General features: G+C 41.7%; 2 protein-coding genes across 3 annotated transcripts; both read right to left on the reverse strand.

The window, feature by feature from the left end:
• Window positions 1–1,539: 1,539 nt before the first annotated feature.
• Window positions 1,540–11,939, reverse strand: tmem253 (transmembrane protein 253). Of its 2 annotated transcripts, none has more exons than XM_088339269.1 (7): window positions 11,773–11,939; window positions 8,374–8,523; window positions 7,798–7,908; window positions 7,675–7,731; window positions 7,477–7,587; window positions 3,390–3,542; window positions 1,540–1,767 (listed from the first exon to the last, which is right to left on the reverse strand). In XM_088339269.1, exons 2-7 carry the CDS (start codon window positions 8,521–8,523, stop codon window positions 1,717–1,719), a joined length of 633 nt encoding a protein of 210 aa, XP_088195395.1. In that variant the 5' UTR covers window positions 11,773–11,939; the 3' UTR covers window positions 1,540–1,716. The 2 variants fall into 2 exon arrangements, with proteins under 2 accessions (XP_088195395.1, XP_088195396.1); XM_088339270.1 differs by lacking the exon at window positions 11,773–11,939 and adding an exon at window positions 8,649–8,735.
• Window positions 11,940–13,799: 1,860 nt separating this feature from the next.
• LOC148362439 (cadherin-1) lies at window positions 13,800–22,233 on the reverse strand. The gene is made up of 15 exons (XM_088339271.1): window positions 22,111–22,233; window positions 21,892–21,981; window positions 21,686–21,784; window positions 21,467–21,622; window positions 21,049–21,190; window positions 20,818–20,990; window positions 19,557–19,685; window positions 19,288–19,473; window positions 18,760–19,004; window positions 17,796–17,938; window positions 17,353–17,577; window positions 17,054–17,281; window positions 16,682–16,812; window positions 14,251–14,394; window positions 13,800–14,078 (listed from the first exon to the last, which is right to left on the reverse strand). Exons 1-15 carry the CDS (start codon window positions 22,135–22,137, stop codon window positions 13,836–13,838), a joined length of 2,361 nt encoding a protein of 786 aa, XP_088195397.1. The 5' UTR covers window positions 22,138–22,233; the 3' UTR covers window positions 13,800–13,835.
• Between the last annotated feature and the right edge of the window lie 1,208 nt (window positions 22,234–23,441).

Genomic DNA, 23,441 nt, shown 5'->3' on the forward strand with positions numbered 1-23,441 from the left:
GGCTGGTTGGTGGAGGTCGTCTAAGACCATGCACTTATAGGACCCACCCCTCAATGTTCCTATTTTCGAAAATCTGACGTATGCGCTCCGAAGTAATATTCTAAATGAAATAATTTAGGGTAACAATTTACTCAAGAAAAACACATTATTAACAAACTCAAAAACACCCCACTTCATTTGCTATCTTTCTAGATCAGGGGTGTGAAACATACAGCCCACGGGCCGGAACCGGCCCCCGAGGAGGTTTGATCAGGCCCGCAGGATAATTTAAAAGTGGAAAAATCCCTAACGAGATGGAATTCAGTTTTAATAAAAAGCAGGTTGCGAATTTACCACTAGGGAGCAGAGTGGTGCTGTTTTGTTCAGCGAAGAAGAAGACAGCTGTGTTTTTTTTTCAACAGTGGTCTCTGACAACCCTCTTTATCCAAAATGTCATTATCCAAACGAAGAAAAATAGATAAGGAATGTAGAATATTTAATAAAATATGGACCACGTCATATTTTGTATGTCCATTCAATTTCCTCATTTTCCTAATATTCTTGTGCTTCTTTACACCAAAACAAATTAAAGACATGATATTTTGGTTATTTATATCATGTATGGTATCATTTTAATAGTACTGCCCACTTGACATCTACCGAGGCCATATGTAGCCTACGATGTGAAATAAGTTTGACACCTCTGATCTACATAAATAGCTAAAGAAGTGGCTCGCTAGTAACATAGCTCGTGAAACAATGAACAAGATCGCTCATTAATTACAGTTTTGTTATAACCTGATACAATTAAGTTGCGATACAGAACAAACAAATGATTAAAACTAAACGTGTTTGTTTTGCGAATGTGAGCAAATAATTTTAACAAATGTGAACAGTAGGATGCGCTATACGAGGTGTTCTTTAAAATAAGTTTAATATATCCCTTTATGGTGTTAGAGAAGTTTGTAGTCAGTGCAGCCCTTTCAGACTTTCAGGATGTCACAAATAAACAGGACTGTTTATTTTATATCTCATCTCATCTCATTAGCTGCACCGCCTATCCTCAGTAGGGTCGCGGGGGTGCTGGAGCCCATCCCAGCAATCATCGGGCAGGGGACACCCTGAACTGGTTGCCAGCCAATCGCAGGGCACACGGGGACAGACAACTCGTTCGCTCATTCACACCTAGGGACAATTTGGACCGGCCAATCCACCTGAAATGCATGTCTTTGGAATGTGGGAGGAAACCGGAGTGCCCGGAGAAAACCTACGCAAGCACGGGGAGAACATACAAACTCCGCACAGGAAGTCCGGTAGCTGGATTTGAACCCACACAGGAGGTTCCCAAGACCTTAGAACTATGCCTGCACACGCGCTAACCACTGCGTCACCGTGCTGCCATTTATTTTATATTATAATTTAATTATTCTATATTCTATTTTAAATTGTATTTTTTGTTAATGCAACATCCATTGCAGCCTGGTCATCCTGGAAGGGGGGTGACCTCATGTGCGGTCCCTTTTTAAGGCTTCTTCATTTTCTTCATGTTGAGGTTTTTGAGTTTTTCCTTGCCCTTGGGTAGGTTTTAGATCAGGGGATGGCGTCATAATAGTCTTTAGTTTGCAATGATATGTGGTCTGTGCAGCCCTTTGAGACTCCTTGTGATTAAGGGTGTCACAAATAAACAGGAATTGACTCAATAGTGAGCTAATTGACTAGCTAGCTACCCAGCTAGAGTCATACTGAGTCCATGTGCTCCAGTAACGGCCCCGTGTTGTCATCTGGTTCCTGTTGTAAATCAAAACAAAAGTGAGTCATGTTCTGCTCAGACAGCAAGTGACACAACAGTGTTGGGACTAAGGCGTTACAGAAAAACACATTACTGTAAAAACTTTACAATTACTTTACTCAGTAACGCCCTGAGTAAACTGTATTGCGTTATTAATACAATTTTGTAACTCTACTGTTGTTATGTTATTACTCCTACTCTATGAATACAGACCATCGTTTGTAATGTCCTCTGACTGAAGTGACATACATCCCCTGATTTATTAGTGACAGTGACTGAAGGGTGTTTATATTTATGTACAAAACACTAGGTCTCAAGCATAGTAAAGGATTCAGAATTTCTGCTCATGTAGACATTCTCCCTAGCGTATATACACTCGCATGAAATCTGAATCTACAACTATAAAATAGAATACAGAAATCGAGGTCAGCTTCTATGAGTATCTTTGATTGTGTGTCAGCAGTAGCGGACGGTATGTAGCGTGGGAGGAGGGGGGCACGGCTTATACATGACAAACTAATGGGAAACCAATGGAGTAAACGCAAGCACAGAATTTACGGTAAAAGTGTGCCGATTTTTGGACTTATTTGTGAAGTTATTTGTGCAGTACGCCATGCCTGAAAAAAGAAAATATATTTGATAGTACCCAGAAATGGAGAAGGAGATCTTTGAGTGGTCTGCTGCCCATAGAAAAATTGGATATGGGGTGTCTCGGCTAAGTGTTCGTTTGCAAGCTCTCAAGGTTGCACAAGCCAAGAAATATGAAGGGTTCACTGCTTCCACAGGTTGTCGTACAAGTTTTATTCCATTTCTTATATTATGTGGTGAAGGATTTTATACATTGGACTATAAAAGAGTTTATAGGATTGAATACAAATTACATTTAATGCAAAAGATATTTACTGACTGGGCTGTGGTGCGAGGTCAGGGCACCCTGGTGCAAAATGTTGTTTACAGGAACGGCGGGAACAGGACGTACAGCTGATAAGATAATCAGCACATCCAGACGCTGGTGACGCAGAAAGGTCTTGATGACGTAGAAACGCTCGGTGTTTTGAGTACCCCAGACATCAGGACTCTTCTACGAGATAGTGAAGCCCAGGGGGCTTCCTTGGCGCGCCCATGGGAGGAGTCGGCACGCCATTATGCGGGGAGAAGATGGCCAATAGGAGAAAGCTAAAGGACTTTAGAAAAAGGTTTCCCAGAGACTCCAACGTCGCTAATTCAGCCGTTTCCGATGGAGTACACTTAGTCAAATTGTTAATTAAATTAAATTGAAAATGTCGGCTTCCTGCTCATATTTTCCCTCAAGAAACGAGCGCACATAAATTGTTGGGTGAATGTAGCCTGTGTTTGGTTAATGGAGTCAAATCACTAATTTGAACAATTTGGTAAACGGTACATTTTGACATTTAATTCCTAATGGTGGCTATTTTAAAGCAGCTAAAGGGGGTTGGCTTCTAAGCGAATATATATATAATAATTCGTAACAAGTTGGTTACTTTCGGAGTAACGCGCTACTTGTTGTGTGGTAACAGAACTACTTTTTAAATGAAATGGTAACTAATAACTTATTTTTTTCATTAACGCACCCAACACTGGACAGAAGTGAGTTACACACCTGCATGACACGGTCATACCCAACAAGGTGGACGGTGCCGCCTCCGTAGCGCCTGAGGCCACTCCACGACAACAAGACGACATAGAGCGACAGGAGCAGGCAAAGCACAGTGAAGGCCACAGCGCTGCCCTTAGCCACATATGTACCAACAAGCTGCAAAGAGGAACCAGTACACCATAGTTGACTTTTATTTTACAGCATAGAGGAATAGTACAGAGCAATGTTCCCTCTAATTTTCCACGGGTCTGAGCGTTCACACAAAGTCGGTGAGCAACGCTTGAAACAACAGTGAGCAACCATAATCCCAAGTGTGGCAAGATAATTAATTATCAAACATGTCCGAAACTTGGCATCACGTTACATTTTGCTGAGTTTCCGGCAATGCTAAATCATTTTTCACTTTTTAATGAATTGACTCATGTATGATTACAAAGGTTGCAGGGCCTACAAACGTCATTTGTTTTTACAATTCTTTCACAAGATTTCCATTTTCTTTTATTCCTGGTATCTTTTGTCGCATAATACTAACATATTGGGGGGCTTATTTAGTGGTTGCACGATACAGAACTGTATTTAATTACATTTTTTAATTAAAGTACAATTATTTGAATGCATCACAAACTTTTTCCTCTTTTTCCCTGTTTTTTCTCCTTTTTTTTTAAATTCCTTTTAAATAAAATCTCATTGTGTTTATTTTTTCCGAGCTGTTACTTTTTTCTTGCTTTTTGTTCTCTATTACATTTGTTCCCTTTATTTGCTTCTTTCTTTCCTTCTGGCTTTTTTCTGATTTTTTCCTGCTCGGTTTTTCTCTTTTTCTCTCCTTTTGTTTTGTTTTTTTCTCAGCTTTTCACTACTTTTTCATTTTGGTAATTTTATATTTTTTGTTCTATTTCCCCCCCTTCCTTTAAGTCATTTTGTGCACAATTTTACATAATATTTGGTCGTGTGGGGATTAAAGAAGCAAAAACAACCTGAAGAGCCGAATGGGACCCGAAAGAGCCGGTTCTTTTTAGTGAGCCGAGCCGAAGATGCCGGTTCTCGAAAAACTCTACTGACTTTACTCAACTTCGTTCTACTTCGACATTGACTTCAAATTACCGCATTTAAAACACAGCATCAGGGGAACCCGTGTATTTTTATTTTCATGCACTGTAACTTTGACTTATTTAGCAATTTTGAGCCCTCGTTTTTGTGAGCTGGCTAGATTTTCTTGTGCGCGGAAAAACTCTGGGTAGTGCGCATTTGCGCACACACGCAGCTTAGAGGGAACATTAGTACAGAGTACTTAAGATCTACTTATCTGAATACATACACTACCCTTAAAAGGTTTGGGGTCACCCAGACAGTTGTGTGTTTTCCATGAAAAAGTCACACTTTAATTTTTTTAATGAGTCGTCTGATATCTTGGTTCTTTTGCCCATATTAATCTCTTCTTTTTAATGGCCAGTCTAAACGTTTTCTTTGCCACTATACCTTAAAGGGCCAGCATCTCGGGGTTGCCTCTTAACTGCAGATGTTGAAACGGGTGTTCAGCGGTTGCTATTTAACAGAGGTCTTAATTCGGGGGGCTCAAACTTGTTTTAGATGGGGTACAAATGCAAAAAAATTTAATACCACGGGGGCCGGAATAGTAGATAAAAGAGTAAGGGAGAAAGAAAGAGAGAGATTGGAAATAGATAAAGAAAGAACAAAGAAGACAGAGTAACAGAGCAAGCACAACAGGGAGACAAACTGAGAAAAAAGGAGAAAGGAAGAGAACGAAAGAGGTCAAAAGAGAGAATGACGGTAAAAGAAAGAGAGAGAGAGATAAAAAGAGTGAGGGAAAAAGAATGAAAGAGAAGACAAGAAAGAGGGAAATTGAAAAGCGTGAGCAAGAGAAAGAAGGTAAGTAAAAATGAAAAAAGAGAAACGAAAGAGCGTGAGAATAAAAGAGGGTAAGAAAACAATATAAAAAGAAGAAAGAATGAAAGATAGAAAGAGATAGAGAGTGAGAAAAGGGGAAAAGAGGGAGAGGGCAAATGCGAGAAAAAATTAAGATAAGAGAGAATAAGAATTAGACAAATAAAGAGATAGAGAGATAGAGAGAGGAAAAATAAAAGAGAGAAGGAAAGAAAGAGGGGGAAAGAAAGAAAAACAAATACAGCTCCAGTTGCTTTGCGAGTGCTGCCTGGCTTTGGCGTCATCATGTGGACATATTCAAAACTGCAGCTCATTTTTCTCTTGCGCTTCTGATACACCCCCATCGGAGTGCATGTTTGACACCAAGGTCCTCCTTGAAAGCCCATCTATTTCTCAAAACTAGAGAATATAATGTACTTGCACTCTTGCTTGGTATGCCTCCCACTTCTCAATCTATTAGAGCAGGGGTGTCAAACTCATTTCAACTCGGGGGCGACGCGATAGAACAAACATTCTGTCGGGGGCCGGACTAGTAGATTAAAGAGAAAGAAAAAGAGAGACAAAGAAATAAGAGAAAGAGAGAGGGAAAAAAGAGAGAGTGGGAAAGAAATCCAAAGAGAAATAGAAAGACAGAAGGAGAGAAAAGAGAGAAGAAAGCGCAAAGGGTAGGAAGAGAGAAAGAGAAAAAAGAGAAAAGGAAAAAATGAAGTTAGAGCAGAAGAAGTTAAAAAGACACAGAGAGAGAAAGAGACAAAGAGCAACAAAGGAAGAGAAAAAGACAGACACAGAGAGTGAAAGAGACAGAGACAGAGAGTGGGAGAAAAGGTGTGGAAGAGAGAGAGAGAGTGAGAGAGACAGAGACAGAGAGAAATAAATACAAGTGCAGTGTCTTTGTGAGAGGCACCCGGCTTTGGCAACATCAAGTTGACATACTTCAACCTGCAGCTTGTTTTTCTCTTGCGCTCCTCTGAGTGATGTCTCGCGGGCCAGATTTAATCCTTGAGTGGGCCTGATCTGGCCCGCGGGCCGCCTGTTTGACACCTGTTTATTAGAGCCTCTTTGTTGTGCTGTTGTCTAAAGGGTGTAAGACATCTTCAGTTTCTTGGCACAACAGTAGACTATCAAGTTTTACAATAAAGTTCTATTTTTCTGTCCATTCTGAAGGTTTAATCACACCCACAACTGTGATGCTCCAGATACTTGACTAAAAAAAAAAACAAGGTCAGTTTTATAACTTCTCTAACCAGCTAAGCTGTTTTCAACTGTGTTAACACCTTTTCACTAGAGTTTTCTAACCCTTCACTAGCTTCTAATGCACAGGTGCTAAACAGGCGGCCCGGGGGCAGGAACAGGCCCGCTAAGGGATTGAATCCGGTCCGCGAGACAACACTCAGAGGAGCGCAGGGGAAAAACAAGGTGCAGGTTGAAATATATCAACTTGATGTTGCCAAAGCCAGATGCCTCTCACAAAGACGCTGTACTTGTATTTATTTATCTCTCTCTCTTTTCCACCCCTTTTCTCCCACTCTGTCTCTTTCACTCTCTGTGTCTCTCTTTTTCTCTTCAATTGTTGCTCTTTGTCTCTTTCTCTCTCGGTCTTTTAACTTCTTTTGCTCTAACTTCCTTTCTTCCTTTTCTTTCTTTTCTCTTTCTCTCTTCATACCCTTCGCGCTTTCTTTTCTCTTTTCTCTCCTTCTGTCTTTCTATTTCTCTTTGGATTTCTTTCTTCCTCTCCCTTCCCCCCCCTCACGACTTTTTATCTTTTGTCTCTCATGCTCTCTCCCTCTCTTTCTTTCTTTGTCTCGCCCTCTCTCCTTTTCCCTCCCTCTTTCTCTTATTTCTTTAACTCTCCTTTTCTTTCTCTTTAATCTACTAGTCCGGCCCCCGAAAGAATGTTTGTTCTATCGTCTGGCCCCCGAGTTAAAATGAGTTTGACACCCCTGTTTTAATAAAATTAGCAAACACGATGTATGATTAGAACACTGGAGTGGTAGCTGAAGATGGTCCTTGATACATCTATGTAGACATTTTCTGCTTGAATAGTCCTTAATCATGTTAGCAATATATGCTGGGTATTTTTGATTTTTCAAATTAGGGTCATTGAAAAAAATCGTGTTTTTACTTAAAAAGTAAGGACATTTTTTTTAAGCTACCCCAAACTTTTGAACAGTAGTGTAAGCGGCTTCACCTGTTTACTTGTACTGAGTATGAGTGGCTGCTGGGACGTGGAGCAGAATGCTACCAGCAGGGAGAGACCAATCAGCAAACTGAGAAGGTGAACACCCATCAGGACAATGATCTGCGTACAGGGAAACTCTCATAGTCACAAACAAAAATCAACAAAAAACTGAAACCAAAATTTCAAAGTAGCTTTAATGGAAATTGCCTTGACTTTATTGGCCTTCCTCTGGACTTCTATAGCCAGACACCCAGCAGCCATAAACTGTAACCACAGCAAGAAAATATGTTTTTCCACTTGTAGCACCGAGTGTGCATGAGGCAGACTCACGAGGACGCTAGACCACACAGGCGTCATCACGGCGACGGAGCAGTTGTAGCTCACGCATGAGTGGCACAAAGTGGTCAGCATGCAGACTGCACCACTCAAGAATTCCACCACCTGAACACAAAAACACTTCATCTTGTTCAATCACATCGAGGGTTGGGTAGGGTTACTTTAACTGGATTACTTTCAATTACTTTTGGATTACTCCAGTACCAAATATGCTAATAAAAGACAAAAGAAACTAAATATGAATAAAATGATGACTCACAACACATGGTAAGCTTTCTCTCCTGACTTTGATCTCTTTGATCTTCGGCAAAACTAACATAAAATGTGACAGAAACGAAATGAAAATAAATCCAAACAGCATGCCAACATCATTTTTGCCGTTCCATGTATTCCGTTACTCCCCGAGCCTGCACAAAATTTAGTAATTTTATTCATATTTAGTTTATTTTGTCTTTTATTAGCATATTTGGTATTGGAGTAATCCAAAAGTAATTGAAAGTAATCAAGTTAAAGTAACCCTACCCAACCCTGACCACAACGCTCTATTCCGTAAATTCATCAGCGACTCACGCCGCTCAGGAGCAGCCGAGTGTTGACCACCGAAGAGAACCAGGTACGAATCCGAGCTTGATGAAAGTCCCCCTGCTGGTCGGACCTCGTCTGTGGTCGCTCTTTGAAGTACACATGGTAAAGACCCTCCTGGAACATGTTCTCACCCATCTGTTACGCACATCAGAAATCAAGTTCCAGGCCTCTCAAGCTTTTCGACATTGCTTCAAACGTTTCAGTCAGTTTTCACTTTTGCCATAGTCGCTTGGATTTGCGTAAGTTCCCCATTTTCATACCTTCCAAAGTCCCTGGGTTTTTCTGTCCTCGCAAGAAAGTCGTCAAAACTTAAGAATTTAAGTTCAAAGTTCACTTTTCAGAGTTGATACGTAGGAAGGTAAAAGTCCACCTAAGAAATCATGCCACCAATGTTTACTTTCACTCTGTCTTCAATTTTTTTTAAACAGCAAAACTTCACTGAACTGGGGGAATAGGATTCAAGAGGTTTAGTCTTTTTATCATAATGTTACTTTAGTGAAAACAGATTTTTCTTGTGTGACAGAAATTAAGCCTCACATGATTTAAATATTTAATAGTTTGCCTTCAGGTGGTATCATTGTCATTCTTCAAACACAACTTGATTCTAGTTTCGGCACTGAAAAAGGGAACATTCAAGTTTTTTGTTTTTATAGTGTAATGTCTTGAGGAGGGGGCGGCACAGCAGCTGGGTGGTTAGCGCGCAACCTCACGGTGCAGAAGTCCAGGGTTCAATTCCAGGTGTTGCAGCCACCGCGTGTGGAGTTTGCATGTTCTTCTCATGCCTGTGTGAGTTTCCTCCGGGCACTCCAATTTTCTCCCACATTACAAAAACATGCATTTCAGGTTAATTGGCTGTTCGAATTGTCTCGAGGTGTAAATGAGCGCTCTGTTTGCCCTGTGACTGGCTGGCAACCAGTTCAGGGTGTCTCCTGCCCACTACTCAAAGATTCCTGGGATGGGCGCCAGCACCCCTGCTGTCATGGTTGCCATGGCGCCCAATTGGGCCTGCCCGTGTGGCGCCAACTGCAGCTCATTGACAGATTGGCTGTCTGTCTATTTACGCTCTGTGCTCTCATTCTTCCTTGTCAGTCCGTCAACGAACCTCTGCCCCGCAAGACGTGGGTTTTGACTCGGTCCTGTTCCCTGTTGGTATTGTTCCCGTTTATTTTTGTCCTGTTTATTATCGGTTTCCAGTTTGGTTCCCGTCTACATTTGTCCTGTTTAATTTCAATATCCTGTTTCATTATCAATCCTGTCTGTCCCGCCCTGTCCGGTATCGACCCCATCTGTCCGATATCTACTCGGGCAATTGGTATCGATCTCGTCGGCCACTAGCTTCCTGTCACTCCACGCCAGACTGCTGCCTAACGTGCATGACTCACCATTTCCCGGGAAACAAATGACTTGTGTGAGAAACATCACGTGTTTGGGTCCTGATCCTGTTCCAGTTTATGACACATGCGACCTTACTGAGGATAAGCGGTGCAGATAATGAATGTATGTAGGACCCTAAAAATGTAACCAACCAGTTGTCGGTTGGTTAGTCGATTTACCTTGAACATGGTAAACCAGCTCTGAAAAACACGATCTTCAAATAAGGAAGCCTCAAATACCTTCTGACATAAAGTTATCCCGATTCAAATGAATTAAATAAGCCAAATTTTGTAGACAAACCTTTATGCTTGAGTTGTGTTGTATTGAAATTGTGCTTTTGACATACATGAAGATTGGTCAAACCCATGACATGTTCTCTTTTTCAAATCATTTCCACAGTGAGCAGGATGTTCACTATTCTTGAAGTGATGATTATTTTGTGTATAGGAGTGTTTTGTTTTTTTCTTCTGAAACCAGGCCTTGAGTTCATTAGGTGCCTCTCTGCTTGGAGGTTGATCTTCGCTGTGATGTCAACAAAAACTGTGCTTTTCAATAAAATTCTACATGTTTTGTATGTCATCACTGTATTAATAGCTAAAGGAACCTTATAGAATCATCAGGACTGTAAATTGTGTATATTATTTCAGTAGCATGCAAAAGTTCCAAAAACCGTGATAAGAATCAATAATGTCCATGGGCCAATTTGATTTGAGACAAAAACAACCATCCATCCATTATCCGCACCGCTTATCCTCAGTAGGGTCGCAATCTTTTGGAACAAGGTATAAATGCAAATGTGAAAACCCAGTAACATGATTTTCAACATTAAAAAGCAAAAGTAACCATTATCACCTTGCGCACGAACTAACTCACTCTTCCTTCTTTGAGAACTTTGCGTTGAAATGCAAAAAAGTGAGCATGTCTGTGAGGATCTCAGTGATGACAGCTGCTTGTTGTGGCCTGCATTATCTCTTTTTCATCATGAAGCTTGTCATCGTTTGTTTTTTTCTGATGAGATAAGAACGTATAGTATGAAAACGATTATGCCACAATTTATAAAGACACGGGCAGCACAGCGGCGCAGTGGTTAGCGCTTGTGCGGCACAGTTCATGTCATGGGAACCTGTCGTGGGTTCAAATCCAGCTCCAGACTTTCTGTGCGGAGTTTGTATGTTCTCCCCGTGCTTGCGTGGGTTTCCTCCGGGCACTCCGGTTTCCTCCCACATTCCAAAAACATGCATTTCAGGTGAATTGGCCGGTCCAAATTGTCCCTAGGTGTGAATGAGCGAATGAGTTGTCTGTCCCTGTGTGCCCTGCGATTGGCTGGCAACCAGTTCAGGGTGTCCCCTGCCCACTGCCCGAAGATGGCTGGGATGGGCTCCAGCCCCCCCGCGACCCTAATGAGGATAAGCGGTACGGCTAATGAGATGAGATGAGATGAGATAAAGACACAATAATCACTCGGACTTTGCCAGAAAAATAAAACTTGTGCTCAATCTTAAACACTAGTTAAGCCTACTCCCTTTGGACACATGTTCATAACATCGTTTTATTCAGCTGATTTATTTCCGTGTTTGGTGCAAATTATTTGTTGTTCCTTTTGTTAATTAGTAATTGGAACTCTTTTTTTTTTTAATCCTGTGCCCCAAAAAAACTTCATTCTTTCATTTAACTCAAGTCATCAGTAAGCTAACAAGCAAACACTAGCACATCAAGCGAGCAACCAGAGACGTTTCCTCACTTAATCACTCAGACTTTGCCAAAAAATTAAAACTGGATGCTCAATCTTACCTGTATTGTATTAAAGTGGAGGTTATTTTGATGAAGCACAATTAAACACTACATCAGATAATTAAATTCAAATAAAAAGTATCTCACACACACGCGCACAGTCATTAATCAGCTAAAAAGCAAGCGCTAACATCAGTTAGATAGAAGAAATTAAGGTTTCATTTCTACACTTAAAAATACAAACCAAAACAAATAAAAACATCAAATGTAGTGGCTTACCCTGTTACTGAGCTCTCTTCATCCTCGTCGGTGACTCCATGTTTTGATTGCTTCCTCACCATCATGATGCTCCCATGCCATATCACTTTTGCAAAGCTTGCAAGTGACACACTTTTTTGTTTTGTGAAGTGTGGTGTGTTCCCACATTTTTGCAGACGTCAGCTGAACAGTTTTCACCGTGTCTGTCATGCTCCATGAGTTGAATTTACTGTAGCCTTTGAAAAAAGACGCCTTAGTTCGCACCCCACCTCGTTCTGTTATGCTCGCAGTCTCGCGCTGAGACGTGCTAAGTGGCGCATAAACGAATCGATGAACTATTTCATTGCCAACGCTTTTGATCATCGATTTTAATCTGCTGTATCATTTCGTTGTTGTAGCTCTACATCAAAGTACAAAAAACAACAACTTTAGACAGTCAGATCTAGTCCACTTGGTGAATTAACAACACTGAGATGATAACTGAAGCCCATACTCTTAAATGTATCCTTCACTAGGGCACAGTGACACCCATCTCATCTCATCTCATCTCATCAGCTACACCGCTTATCCTCAGTAGGGTCACGGGGGTGCTGGAGCCCATCCCAGCAATCATCGGGCAGTGGGCAGGGGACACCCTGAACTGGTTGCCAGCCAATTGCAGGGCACACGGGGACAGACAACTCACTTGCTCATTCACACCTAGGGACAATTTGGACCGGCCAATCCACCTGAAATGCATGTTTTTGGAATGTGGGAGGAAACCGGAGTGCCGGGAGGAAACCCACGCAAGCACGGGGAGAACATGCAAACTCCGCACAGGAAGTCTGGAGCTGGATTTGAACCCACGCAGGAGGTTCCCAAGACATGAACTGTGCCGCACATGCGCTAACCACTGCGCCGCCGTGCTCAGTGACACCCAGTCAGACCCTAAACCCTAATACACGGGTTTCAAAATCACATCCTGAAGGACCGGCTCATGATCACCTAATATGTAGTTTAATGACTAATTAATGCTGTGATTGGCGCTCTTTCCTCCCATCATAGATAGAGATAGATAGATAGATAGATAGATAGATAGATAGATAGATAGATAGATAGATAGATAGATAGATAGATAGATAGATAGATAGATAGATAGATAGATAGATAGATAGATAGATAGATAGATAGATAGATAGATAGATAGATAGATAGATAGATAGATACTTTATTCATCCCCGTAGGGAAATTCACACTTCCAGCAGTCTACCCTGTTGTTTATTAACAGATTAACATGATGCCCTAGGGGTGCTTGTAGCGGAGTGGATGACGTCACACGCTAGTCCAAAGGTTCGACATCCCTGCGGCAGATAGAATCTTTGTGCCCAAGGATACACCACCTCGTGTTAGCGAGTCCACCTCCTCTCCGATTCCCGCAGGCTTTCGTGTCTCTGTATAGCGGCGCTGAAGCCGGATAGCTCCGGATAGCTCCAGTCCGGGTTGCTCCGGATGGCTACACGTTAGCGTCCGGGATGCTAAATGTGTGCCACGTTTCCGCAAAAACAAAGCAACTGCACTCCCTGTGCGCTTTGATGTTTTTCGCCAGCACAGCAAGTTGGTCTTATTTGGTAGTGATGTCACATTTACCATGATTACGGACGTTACCGAAGACTTATAACGCCGCTAGCCGCCTAGCTAGCTCCGGCTCTTCTTCCAACGATAGGCCCCCTCATCACGCCGGCACGAGAATTCGTCAGGGCAAGGAGTTGATTCCTCGGATAAACGCACTTTTGAGCGCTAAAACCCATGTCCATAGGATAGAAGGTAATCCGAAATGTAGTTGTCAAATGGGAAGAAAAACACAGAAGATAGTAGCAGACAATAACACAATAAATCACAAAAAGTGCAAGATAACAGGGGAGCTGCTGGAAAAGGCAGCCGGTCGGTGGCGGCGCCGCTTTGATCATAAGACGTTTGGTCGGCCTTGTATTTCATTAACGCGCTCCCTGGGGTAGCTTTCCACAAAATAAGCAACCATTTCTTAAAATGGGGTAAGAATTTATTGTTTTTTCATCATTTAACAAAATTAAAACACTCTGCACCTGTCAGACCCACTCCGTTTTCCCTGGCAAAGTTTGCAAATCATCATCTCTGCTTGCATACATGTCAGCCAGATTGCGGAACTGTGGACCCCATAGATCCACCTCCTCAAAGCCCCATTCTATGTCCGAGTCATTCGAATTGATAGAGCTGAGTGAAGTCGCCTTCGAGCCGAGCCCTTCATAGTTGAACACTAGAAGTGAGTCATAAGGGGGGGCTGCTGGATCTGTATCTGCAACCGTTAAGTTCTGTAGACAGGAATTCATGTTATTTTGCACGAACAACATCATGGGCTACAAATGCCTATTTTTAGCAGAATGGGTTTTTGAAGTTTCAAAAAGAAAGCTCAACTCAAACAGAAGGTTGTGCTTTGCGCTACAAATGAAAATAGAGCCATACGCTTATATCGATTTCACTCACTTCTTCAATGAATTTCTCGACTCCTTCAGTAGTTTGTTGGTTCGGGTAGTAACTGAAGAGACCGTGGACACCTAGAACCACGTTTTTGGAGAAGACCTCAGGAGAGTGGTCCAGTCCTCTGTGCAGTTGGCTCAAGTCGTACTCCTGCAAAAACAGTTTAAACATTTTGTTTTAATAAATGAGAGAACTTCAAGGTAGTATGTGTCCTTCATTTATAACCGTTTCCATTATTGCAGTCATTTATAACTCCTTTCCTTATTTAGGCATCATTTATGCACTTCAGGACTATTAAAGAATTTGAGTAATAATTTTTGTTGCTGATAGGAATGAGTAGAGAGGTGTTGTAAAAGGATAGTGGGATGCTTAGACGTGTTCTAAGGGATGGGCAGGGCACTTGTATGATGCGGCAGGGGTAAACCAGTGAAAGCTGTCGGCCCCTGCTGTTGAAGAGAAGAGTGTGTTGTGTCACCCTGACCCGAGTGACATGGCCACTTTCTTGTGTCTCTTTTCATCTGGAGGCACGAAACATGACCAACTTGGGTGCCGAGGTGCTTAACTTGTTTGGGCGCTTGGGCATTTGGGTTGGCCATATTAATACTATTATTGTTGTTTTACTGACAAGAAAAAAAAAACAGTTGAGAAAATTAAGCAAAATGAAAACAAATCGTAAACGTGTTTTTTTTATATGTCAAATAGAATCTTGTGAACAAATATTGAAAAGGGATGTAAATCAATACTAGAAAAGTAAAAAAAAAGAAAAGTAATAATAAGAATGATGTGCCAACTGGACCAAGTTGTTTTCACTGCACTTTTATCAAAGATTGCCGGTAAAGCACAGGTTAGAGAGGTTCTTGGCTGAAAGAAATCTTGATTTAAAAAGGTAGACAAAAACCTTTTTTAAAGAGTAATGGCATCAAAAAAAATATTGTTTTAAAGAATAGGCAAAAATACATGAACTGTCATGTAAACGTCCTTTATATTAAGTACTCGTAGATTCCTAAATTCCTATTCAACCTACAAAACATGGGCCTCAACTACAAGGAGCTGACGTAATTGTCGGCAATATTTCTGCTACGGGTCCCCCCACAAACCAAAAACCCTGTGAAAGTCCGGGCCAAAAAATAAGAAGAAAAGTCATTCTGTTTGGTCACTTTTAAGTGATCATAGTTTTTATTCCTCCCTGTGCTTTTTATAACTCGTTTCCAGATGCATATACAACACAGGGACATCTAGTGGTAAAATATTAGACAAACTCGCTTTAGAATGGTTAGACTGTGAACTTTGTCATTAAATCCACCCACAGTGATTTGAATCGATACTCAACTATGTGTTCGTTTGATGGCATGACTCTTTGACAACTTCTAGTTCATCAATACATGATGTACAGGTCAGGGAATTTACTACATATTTTTTCAACAAATGATTCAACATCGATCTCAAAAAGCTTGAGACGACAAAAAACAAAACCTTTACATTTGAAAATGTCATGATTGCCATCACCTGTGCCTGCTTGTTTGGCGCCAGCTGCTGCTTGTTGCCTGATTGAGTCCCTCCTGTTTAAACTCAGTACCCCGTTGACCCCTTGTCAGTCCATCAGCGAACCTCCGCATATGCAAGGCAAGCACTTTGACTCTGGCTCCCGACTGTCTTGTCTTCTTTCCTATCCTGCTCGTCTGTACCTGATTCCCCGATTGTCTCCGGCTCCCTGACTTTGCCCTTCCTTTGACAACGCACCGATCTCCCACGCCGGCTTCTTGACCCGTTTAGGCACACCGACCATGCTCCGATCTCCCGCTCCGGCTACTTGACCCGTTCAGGCACACCGACCACGCTCCGATCTCCCGCTGCGGCTACTTGACCGGTTTTGGCACACCAACCACGCTCCTATCGCCCAACACGGCAACTCCACTCCCTTTCACATTCCGATCACACTCCGATCCCGTGAGCTGCTTGCTCCTCCTGCCCAGCGAGCACCGGATCGCTGGCGTTTGTTTACCCGCACCTGACTTCCTCGATATCCCAATAAACTTTTGTGTGAAATGTTACGCGTTTGGGTCTCCCATCTGTTCTGGTCCTGACAGAAAAGACCCAACCCATTGTATTGATTGATATATCTGCATTGTCTTTGAAACCACTTGAGGCACCTCCAGACGACTTTATGTACATTTTCAGTGAAATATGTCCTAGACTTTTTTGTGCGCCCTCCCATATAGTAATATGACCACTTACTTAACTGTGTATCGATTATATTATTGTTTCAACATTATCAGGTGAGAATGCGACATATGTGTTGATTCTTGAGAGTTGAATATGTTTAGTTTAGAAGGTAACAGATTACAAAAGCACGTCAAATTTCTTTCCATGGAAGCTGAAGCCCCAAACAAGTAAGTATTTAGTTGCCTCTTGTGTAATAATAATCATGTGTCTTTACCTGGTCATCTTCTCCCCCTCCTTCGTCGTTATAGTAGAAAATGTTATCTCTTGGCAGGTCTTCAAGCAGAGAAATATGAGTACGGCTTCCGCGCCTCATATTTAAGAAAAGGACCAGGAACAGCAGAAGAACTGTGAACAATGATAAAAACTGATTTAACAATGCATTGTTGCATTTTAAATCTAAAGTATGTATTTGAAAACATTTGAAACATACAATAAATGATAAAATTACAAAAACTCCCGGAAACTGGAACGGGCCCAAACAATTTTGAAAAGACACATGGTGTCTGTTTCAGTATATCAATTGTAGTATTAGTGATTCATTTTGTTAAATAAAATGATTCAAAACGAAAAATGGATTTTTACATACTCAAAAAGCCAAAGAGTGTTGCCAGAGTAGATGCCACCAGGGAGGGGACTCGATGTCCTTGAGGTCCTTCTTGTGATACAAAGCAGCTGATGATGTCTCCTGTGCATGGACAAAGCTCCACGTGGATAGAACTGTCCTGGTAGAGCATGTCCACATCATAGATACTCATCACCACATGGTAGTCTCCAGGAGACATCACCTGTCTCGGAGAGAGCATGGCCACATTACCTGGGAGAGCAAAATCATAAATTGTCCCATGATTACTGTTCAAGGCCATAATATATACTGAAATGTGTTACTTGAGGAGTTGATGCTAACTGTCCAGTGTATGTTGTGCTCCCCATGGAGCTCAACAGTAAAGGGACCAGCATGCCCCGGTCCATCTTGGTCCACAAGGTCCAGCTGGATGGGCGAGGGCTCCCTATTACAAATCTTGACATTTCTCTGTTTGATCACTGGATGGTTGTCATTCACATCTAGCAAGCTCACAACTAGAGTGCCTGTTCCAGTTGCCGGGATGGTGTCTGTAGACAAGGATACTAGAATTAATTCAAAATAAATTTTCTGACTTCAACTCTTTATGTTAGAGAAAAGAAGAAAACAACCTCCCATTATGCCCCCCACGCCCCCTCACACACACACACACACACCCGCACACCCACATAAAATGCGTAATGGTCGTGGGGCTCATATTTCATTGAAATTCACACAAATGTTATAAAAATACTGGTAAGACGATTACCATTGTCATGCGCCAAAACCAGCACTGTGTACTTATTATGTTTGACATATGGAGACTCTCTGTCCATTTTGCCTTTCACTGTGATGGATCCCTTTTCCTTATCAATGGCTAGCCAACTGGCCGGGTCACTGTGTAGTGCGTATCTAAAGGTAAAGTCATTAAAGTGTTGATTAGCATACATATTAGCCATGGATGTACATATGGACATTAATATTAAATAGCAATATCGTAAGGGTTAGTTTTTAGCTGGGAATTTTTGTAGTTGTAGTTTTGTAGAATATATTTGGGTGCAAGATGTTTGGTAGGTGGGTTTGTGTACTCTCCATTTGGGTAGGAAAGACTAAATTGCTTTGACTGATTGGATTGCAGAGGTACTTGGGTATTGTCGCTTATGACGGTAACTATATAAGTTGGGACTTGGTATGGTCTGTTTTAGTAGGTTTAGAAGGTAGGTTGGAAAGTAGAATTGGTTTTGAAGATGGGAACAGGTGCTTTGGTAGGTACAGTAGTTAGGTCAAGATGCTTATCGGGTCAGTTTTAGAAGATACTTTTGTTTGTTGGTTGTAAAGTAGGTGAATAGGGTGAATGATTGGTTTTAGAAATTGGTAAAAAGGTCACTTAATAGGTAAGCATGGATTTATTTGTATTTTAGGTCAATAAGATATGATTGGTAGGTAGGTAGGTAGGTAGGTAGGTAGGTAGGTAGGTAGGTAGGTAGGTAGGTAGGTAGGTAGGTAGGTAGGTAGGTACAATTGTTGAGTATGGGTCACGTTTGATATGATGGTTAATTAGGTTGGTTGTTTGTTTGGTAGACTTTGTTTTAGTTGAAAGATATTACAGTAAATATCTTTGGCCTCATAGTTTGACATCCCCTTAGGGAATGTTAGTTTATGAAAGAAACTTAAGCCTGGTTGGTAGTATCAGTTTCAGTCGATTGATAATAAGTATTGCAGGTTGGCATCACCTGACATGTTGGTGCCTTGATGTGTCTGGATCCTTGGCTTGGAGGTCTACTAATTGACTCCCGAAAGGTGGCTCCTCTAATATGATCCAGTGGGTGACCGGTGGTATGAAGATTGGCGGTTCGTTCCTGTCTAAGACCGTTATTGTGACTGTGCAAGTGGAAGTGGACACAGGCACACTAAAGGGAGCTTCATTTGTCGCCACCAGCAAAAGAATAAACGCAGAGTCACGCTCAAAGTCCACAGCCTTGAACAAGGAGGAAAAAATAATAACAATGAGAATAAAGAGTAGGGACAGAGGCTAGGGAAGTTTAACAAAAACAGCCACAAGCCTTTTGCTCTATAGAATAGGAAAGCAATACTTAACTTAAATTTTATAATTGCAAAAGTGCTGAAGAGTTTAGAAAAAAAGATACCTCCACTACATTGAAAAAAATACACATGAATAATTATGTAAACTGGCCCTGGATGAAAACAAAATAAGTAAATGTGGCCACTATCCTCAAAATCCAGCCCCATTTTATCATCACCTGAACAATTGTGAGTATTCCTTCCATTTTTCTGGGTCCAGTTTCAATGTGGAAGTGATTTCCTTGGTTGCCACTAATAATAGTGTACCTGGCATTGCTGTTGGGTGATCCCAATTCGTCTTTGTCAGTCACCATTAATCTTAACACTTCCAAGCCAACCTCATTTTCAGCAATAGAGGCAGACATCTTGCATGGATGTATACAATTAAAACACACAGTTACCACCGGTAGTGATAGAAGAAGAACAGAGTGGATAATATTGGACTCACTGATGTGAAAGTGAAACGCGGAGCATGATCATTGCTGTCGGTGATCGTGATGATGGCTGAACAGGTGGTGCGAAGACCCTCTCCAGCCATGTCTGCAGCCTCTATGATTAGCTCGTACTTTGGCTGGGTCTATGATAGAATATAATTACTGCATACATGTACTTAGAATGAAATCTTAAATCATTTCCACATGACATATACAAGAGCTCTGAAGAACAAGTATTTTCAAACAATTGAAACCGACCACTAACTGGTTCAAATTTTCTTTACCAATTTGCAATACCTTACTCGCCAACCAATCGTCTAATAACCAACCAACCCTACGTACTGTACCAACAGGAATTAAACTAGAAAAAAAACGAACAATATATCAGTTTATCAAATCTGTCAACATACAAACCTAAACAAAACTAAAAAAAATGCCTTTATTGACCCTACACACTACATTTACAAAAGGTCCCACATCAGGACTCAATCATCAACCTACAAACGTTTATGCCTAGCAGATCAATCATGAACTACCTGAGTACAGGAACCCTGAGTTTTCTGATATAATCATTGGAATATATTACCAAATTACACTATAATCTGTCACGATTACCCATTGCCCTCACCTGTGCCCGCTCGTTTGGCGCCAGCTGTTGCTCGTTGCCTGATTGGTTTCCCTCTTATTTAAACTCAGTACTCCATTCACTCCTTCTCAGTCTGTCAGCGAACCTCTGCATGTGCAAGGCAAGCACTATTTGACCCTGACTCCCGTCTGTCCTGTCCTCACCTGTATCCTGCTCGTCTGTCCCTGACTTCCCGATCGTCTCCGACTACTTGACCTGTTCAGTCCATCGACCATGCTTCGATCTCCCGCTCCGGCTACTTGCCCCATTTTTTCCCATCGACCAGGCTCCGATCTCCCGCTCCGGCTGCTCGACCCGTTTTGCCCATTGACCCGTTTTCACGTCGACCATGCTCCAATCTCCTGCCCCGGCTAATCCACTCGTTTCCGCATTCTGACCATGCTCCGATCCAGTGAGCTCCTTGCTCCTCCTGCCCAGCGAGCACCGGATCGCTTCCTCGATTCTCCAATAAAGCTTTGTTTGAAACGTTGCGTGTTTGGGTCTACTATCTGTTCTGGTTCTGACAATAATCATTGAGTACCAGTTAATTTTGTTATGACTCTCATGATAAGGCTTTTGTAAAGAATGCTACAAGGATACCTGTAAAGTTAGTATTTTGAGGAAAATAACAGGGTAATTATTTGATTTACCTCTCGGTCAAGTTTCTTTGCCATTAAGCTGATCAATCCGCTGACTGAGTCAATGGTAAACATTTGATCAGTGGTCCTTTGATTCATCGTGGTTGTAAATCGATAACGAATGTCTGTATTGCTTGTATATGGAGCATCGTTGTCCACTGCTACAATCCCCATAAAGGAATAACCTGCGGAAATGCATGGATAAACTTCCTTGTATTTTGTATGATCAGGATTTTTTCTTACCAACTTGTGCGCTTTCACTGACATTTCCATAAAAAGGAGAATAAGTGCATTCCGGGACATTGTCGTTTTGATCCAAGACATTAATGACCAACTCCAGCGGCTTTTCCGCCTTGGAGCCCTCAATTGAAGCGTGAGCCAGTAGCTGAAATAAACGTCACATAAAAAGGCATCATTTGTTGATGATTCTCAGTAGTGGATGAACTGGAAAATATCCCAGCTGATGTTTTGGCAAGAGACAAGAAGGATCCTAAACTGCTCACTGCTAATTATTGACAGGCAGTCGGTAAGTCGGTCAGTCAATACCTGGTGATATTACATTTAAATAGAAAGGTAGGGTAATAGGATCCATGTTTGCAGGTAGGTAACAAGGTGTGAGTTAGATATTGACAAAAATGTCTCTAAATATATTCCCACTTACAACATATCTGCTTATTTTCTCTCTGTCCAGTGGCTGGGTGACATACAGTGCACCGGAGCGTTGGTCCATGGTAAAGACGCCCTCGGGGGCCTGGTTGGCCCCAGGTCCTACCAGCTGGTAGGTAATGGCTACCTTTTCCTCGCTGCTTGATTTAATCTAGAAGAGATATTTTGTTACAGTTCCAAACTCAATTTTCACAAAACACCTATATACATCTACCTTAGTTATGAACTTGGGGAATGGACCTCTGTCATTTTCCGGTACATTAACGTCAGGAATGACCCAGTCTCGTTTCATGCGTTTAAATCCTTGCCAGACCTGGAGTATTTAATAAATAAATCATAACAATATAAAATGATTTTAAAGCTGGTCTTTTTGTTGTTAAACCTGAAAACCATCAAAGAAACCATTACTTCCGAGTTTACCTGTACACTTTTAACCCCAGTTTGAGTCATGCTGGGGAACATGGGCATGTGCCCGGAGAAAGGATGTATAAGACCAGCTGACAATAAAATCTGTAAATAATCAACAAACAGTTCTTTCATTCAATCATTTTGTCTGTGTTATACTTTACTCCACAGACACGAATGCTATCAATGCCCGACTCAACGTAAGCTCTATACAGAATATAAAAGAAAACTAACCTGGCAAATGAAGAGCAGCATCTCCATTTTGCCCTCTTGATGGTTTCATCAATAATACATTTGTTTTTTCTGGTTCCAGACTTCTGTTGGGAAAGCACGGCCGTAGTCCTAGTTGTTGTGAAGGTTGTGTCTACTGGAGACAAAGCTACTGGTACTTGATTGTAATCAGCTATCGTTTGGGGCAAAACAAAGACGTTAAACTGGAGGTGACCTCAGGCACCTGAACATGCAGGTGAGGATTTTATCTGATATAATAAAGGCCTGTTAGAAGGATCAACTTTTTTGATGGTGTGTGGAGAAAGAATATATGTGTAAGGCTTGCCCACTGATCAAGTATGATGAGGACTCGGGTCACCGATATTTTCAATCATCCAAGGAATCAAGGAATTTTCCCGGGAGCGGACTTCAAGAACATACAAAGTAATTCACGTAGCCCAGAAGATTATTGGCTGCTCCCTACCCAGCCTGGAGTACATTGCGAGCTTGTGATATCGCGGTAGAAAAATATACATTATTAGAGACTTTTTTAACCCTGGCCACCATCCCTTTGATTTGTTGCCTTCCAGTAGGTGCTATATGTTCCTCAAAACAAAGACTTACAGGCTCAGACCGTTTCTTTCCTTCACCATTTTAAACAAGTCCAACTAACTGTAAATATGTATCTTGCGACCTATGAGATTTTTATTTTTTTTTTGCTGAATGTTATTGCATTACTTTTCATTGCACTACTGTTTTGATGCACTATTCTTTCATTACACTATTATGACTTCGGTTAGTTTCTAATCATCTCATCCCATCAGCTGCACCGTTTATCCTCAGTAGGGTCGCATAGGGTGCTGGAGCCCATCCCAGCAATCATCGGGCAGCGGACACCCTGAACTGGTTGCCAGCCAATCGCAGGGTACATGGGGACAGACAACTCACTCGCTCAGTCACACCTAGGGACAATTTGGACCGGCCAATTCACCTGAAATGCATGTCTTTGGAATGTGGGAGGAAACCGGTGTGCCGGAGTGCCCGGAGGAAACCCACGCAAGCATGGGGAGAACATACAAACTCCGCACAGTAAGGCCGGGAGCTGGATTTGAACCCACGCAGGAGGTTCCCACGACCTCAGAACTGTGCCGCACACGCGCTAACCACTGCGCCGCCGTGCTGCCCGTGTTTCTAATCACTAGTTTGTAAATATTTTTGCCTATGAGTTTATTTCATTGTATTTTTCTCTTCAAAGTCTTCATTACACCCTGGAGTTCAATGTCTTATCTTGTTACATACAATGTTTAACAGCATTGATATATCAATGACAATATAGACAATTCTATTCTAAAATT

Source organism: Urocampus carinirostris, chromosome 7, assembly GCF_059441175.1.
Source record: "Urocampus carinirostris isolate Australia breed hairy pipefish chromosome 7, RoL_Ucar_1.0, whole genome shotgun sequence".
NCBI lineage: Eukaryota > Metazoa > Chordata > Actinopteri > Syngnathiformes > Syngnathidae > Urocampus > Urocampus carinirostris.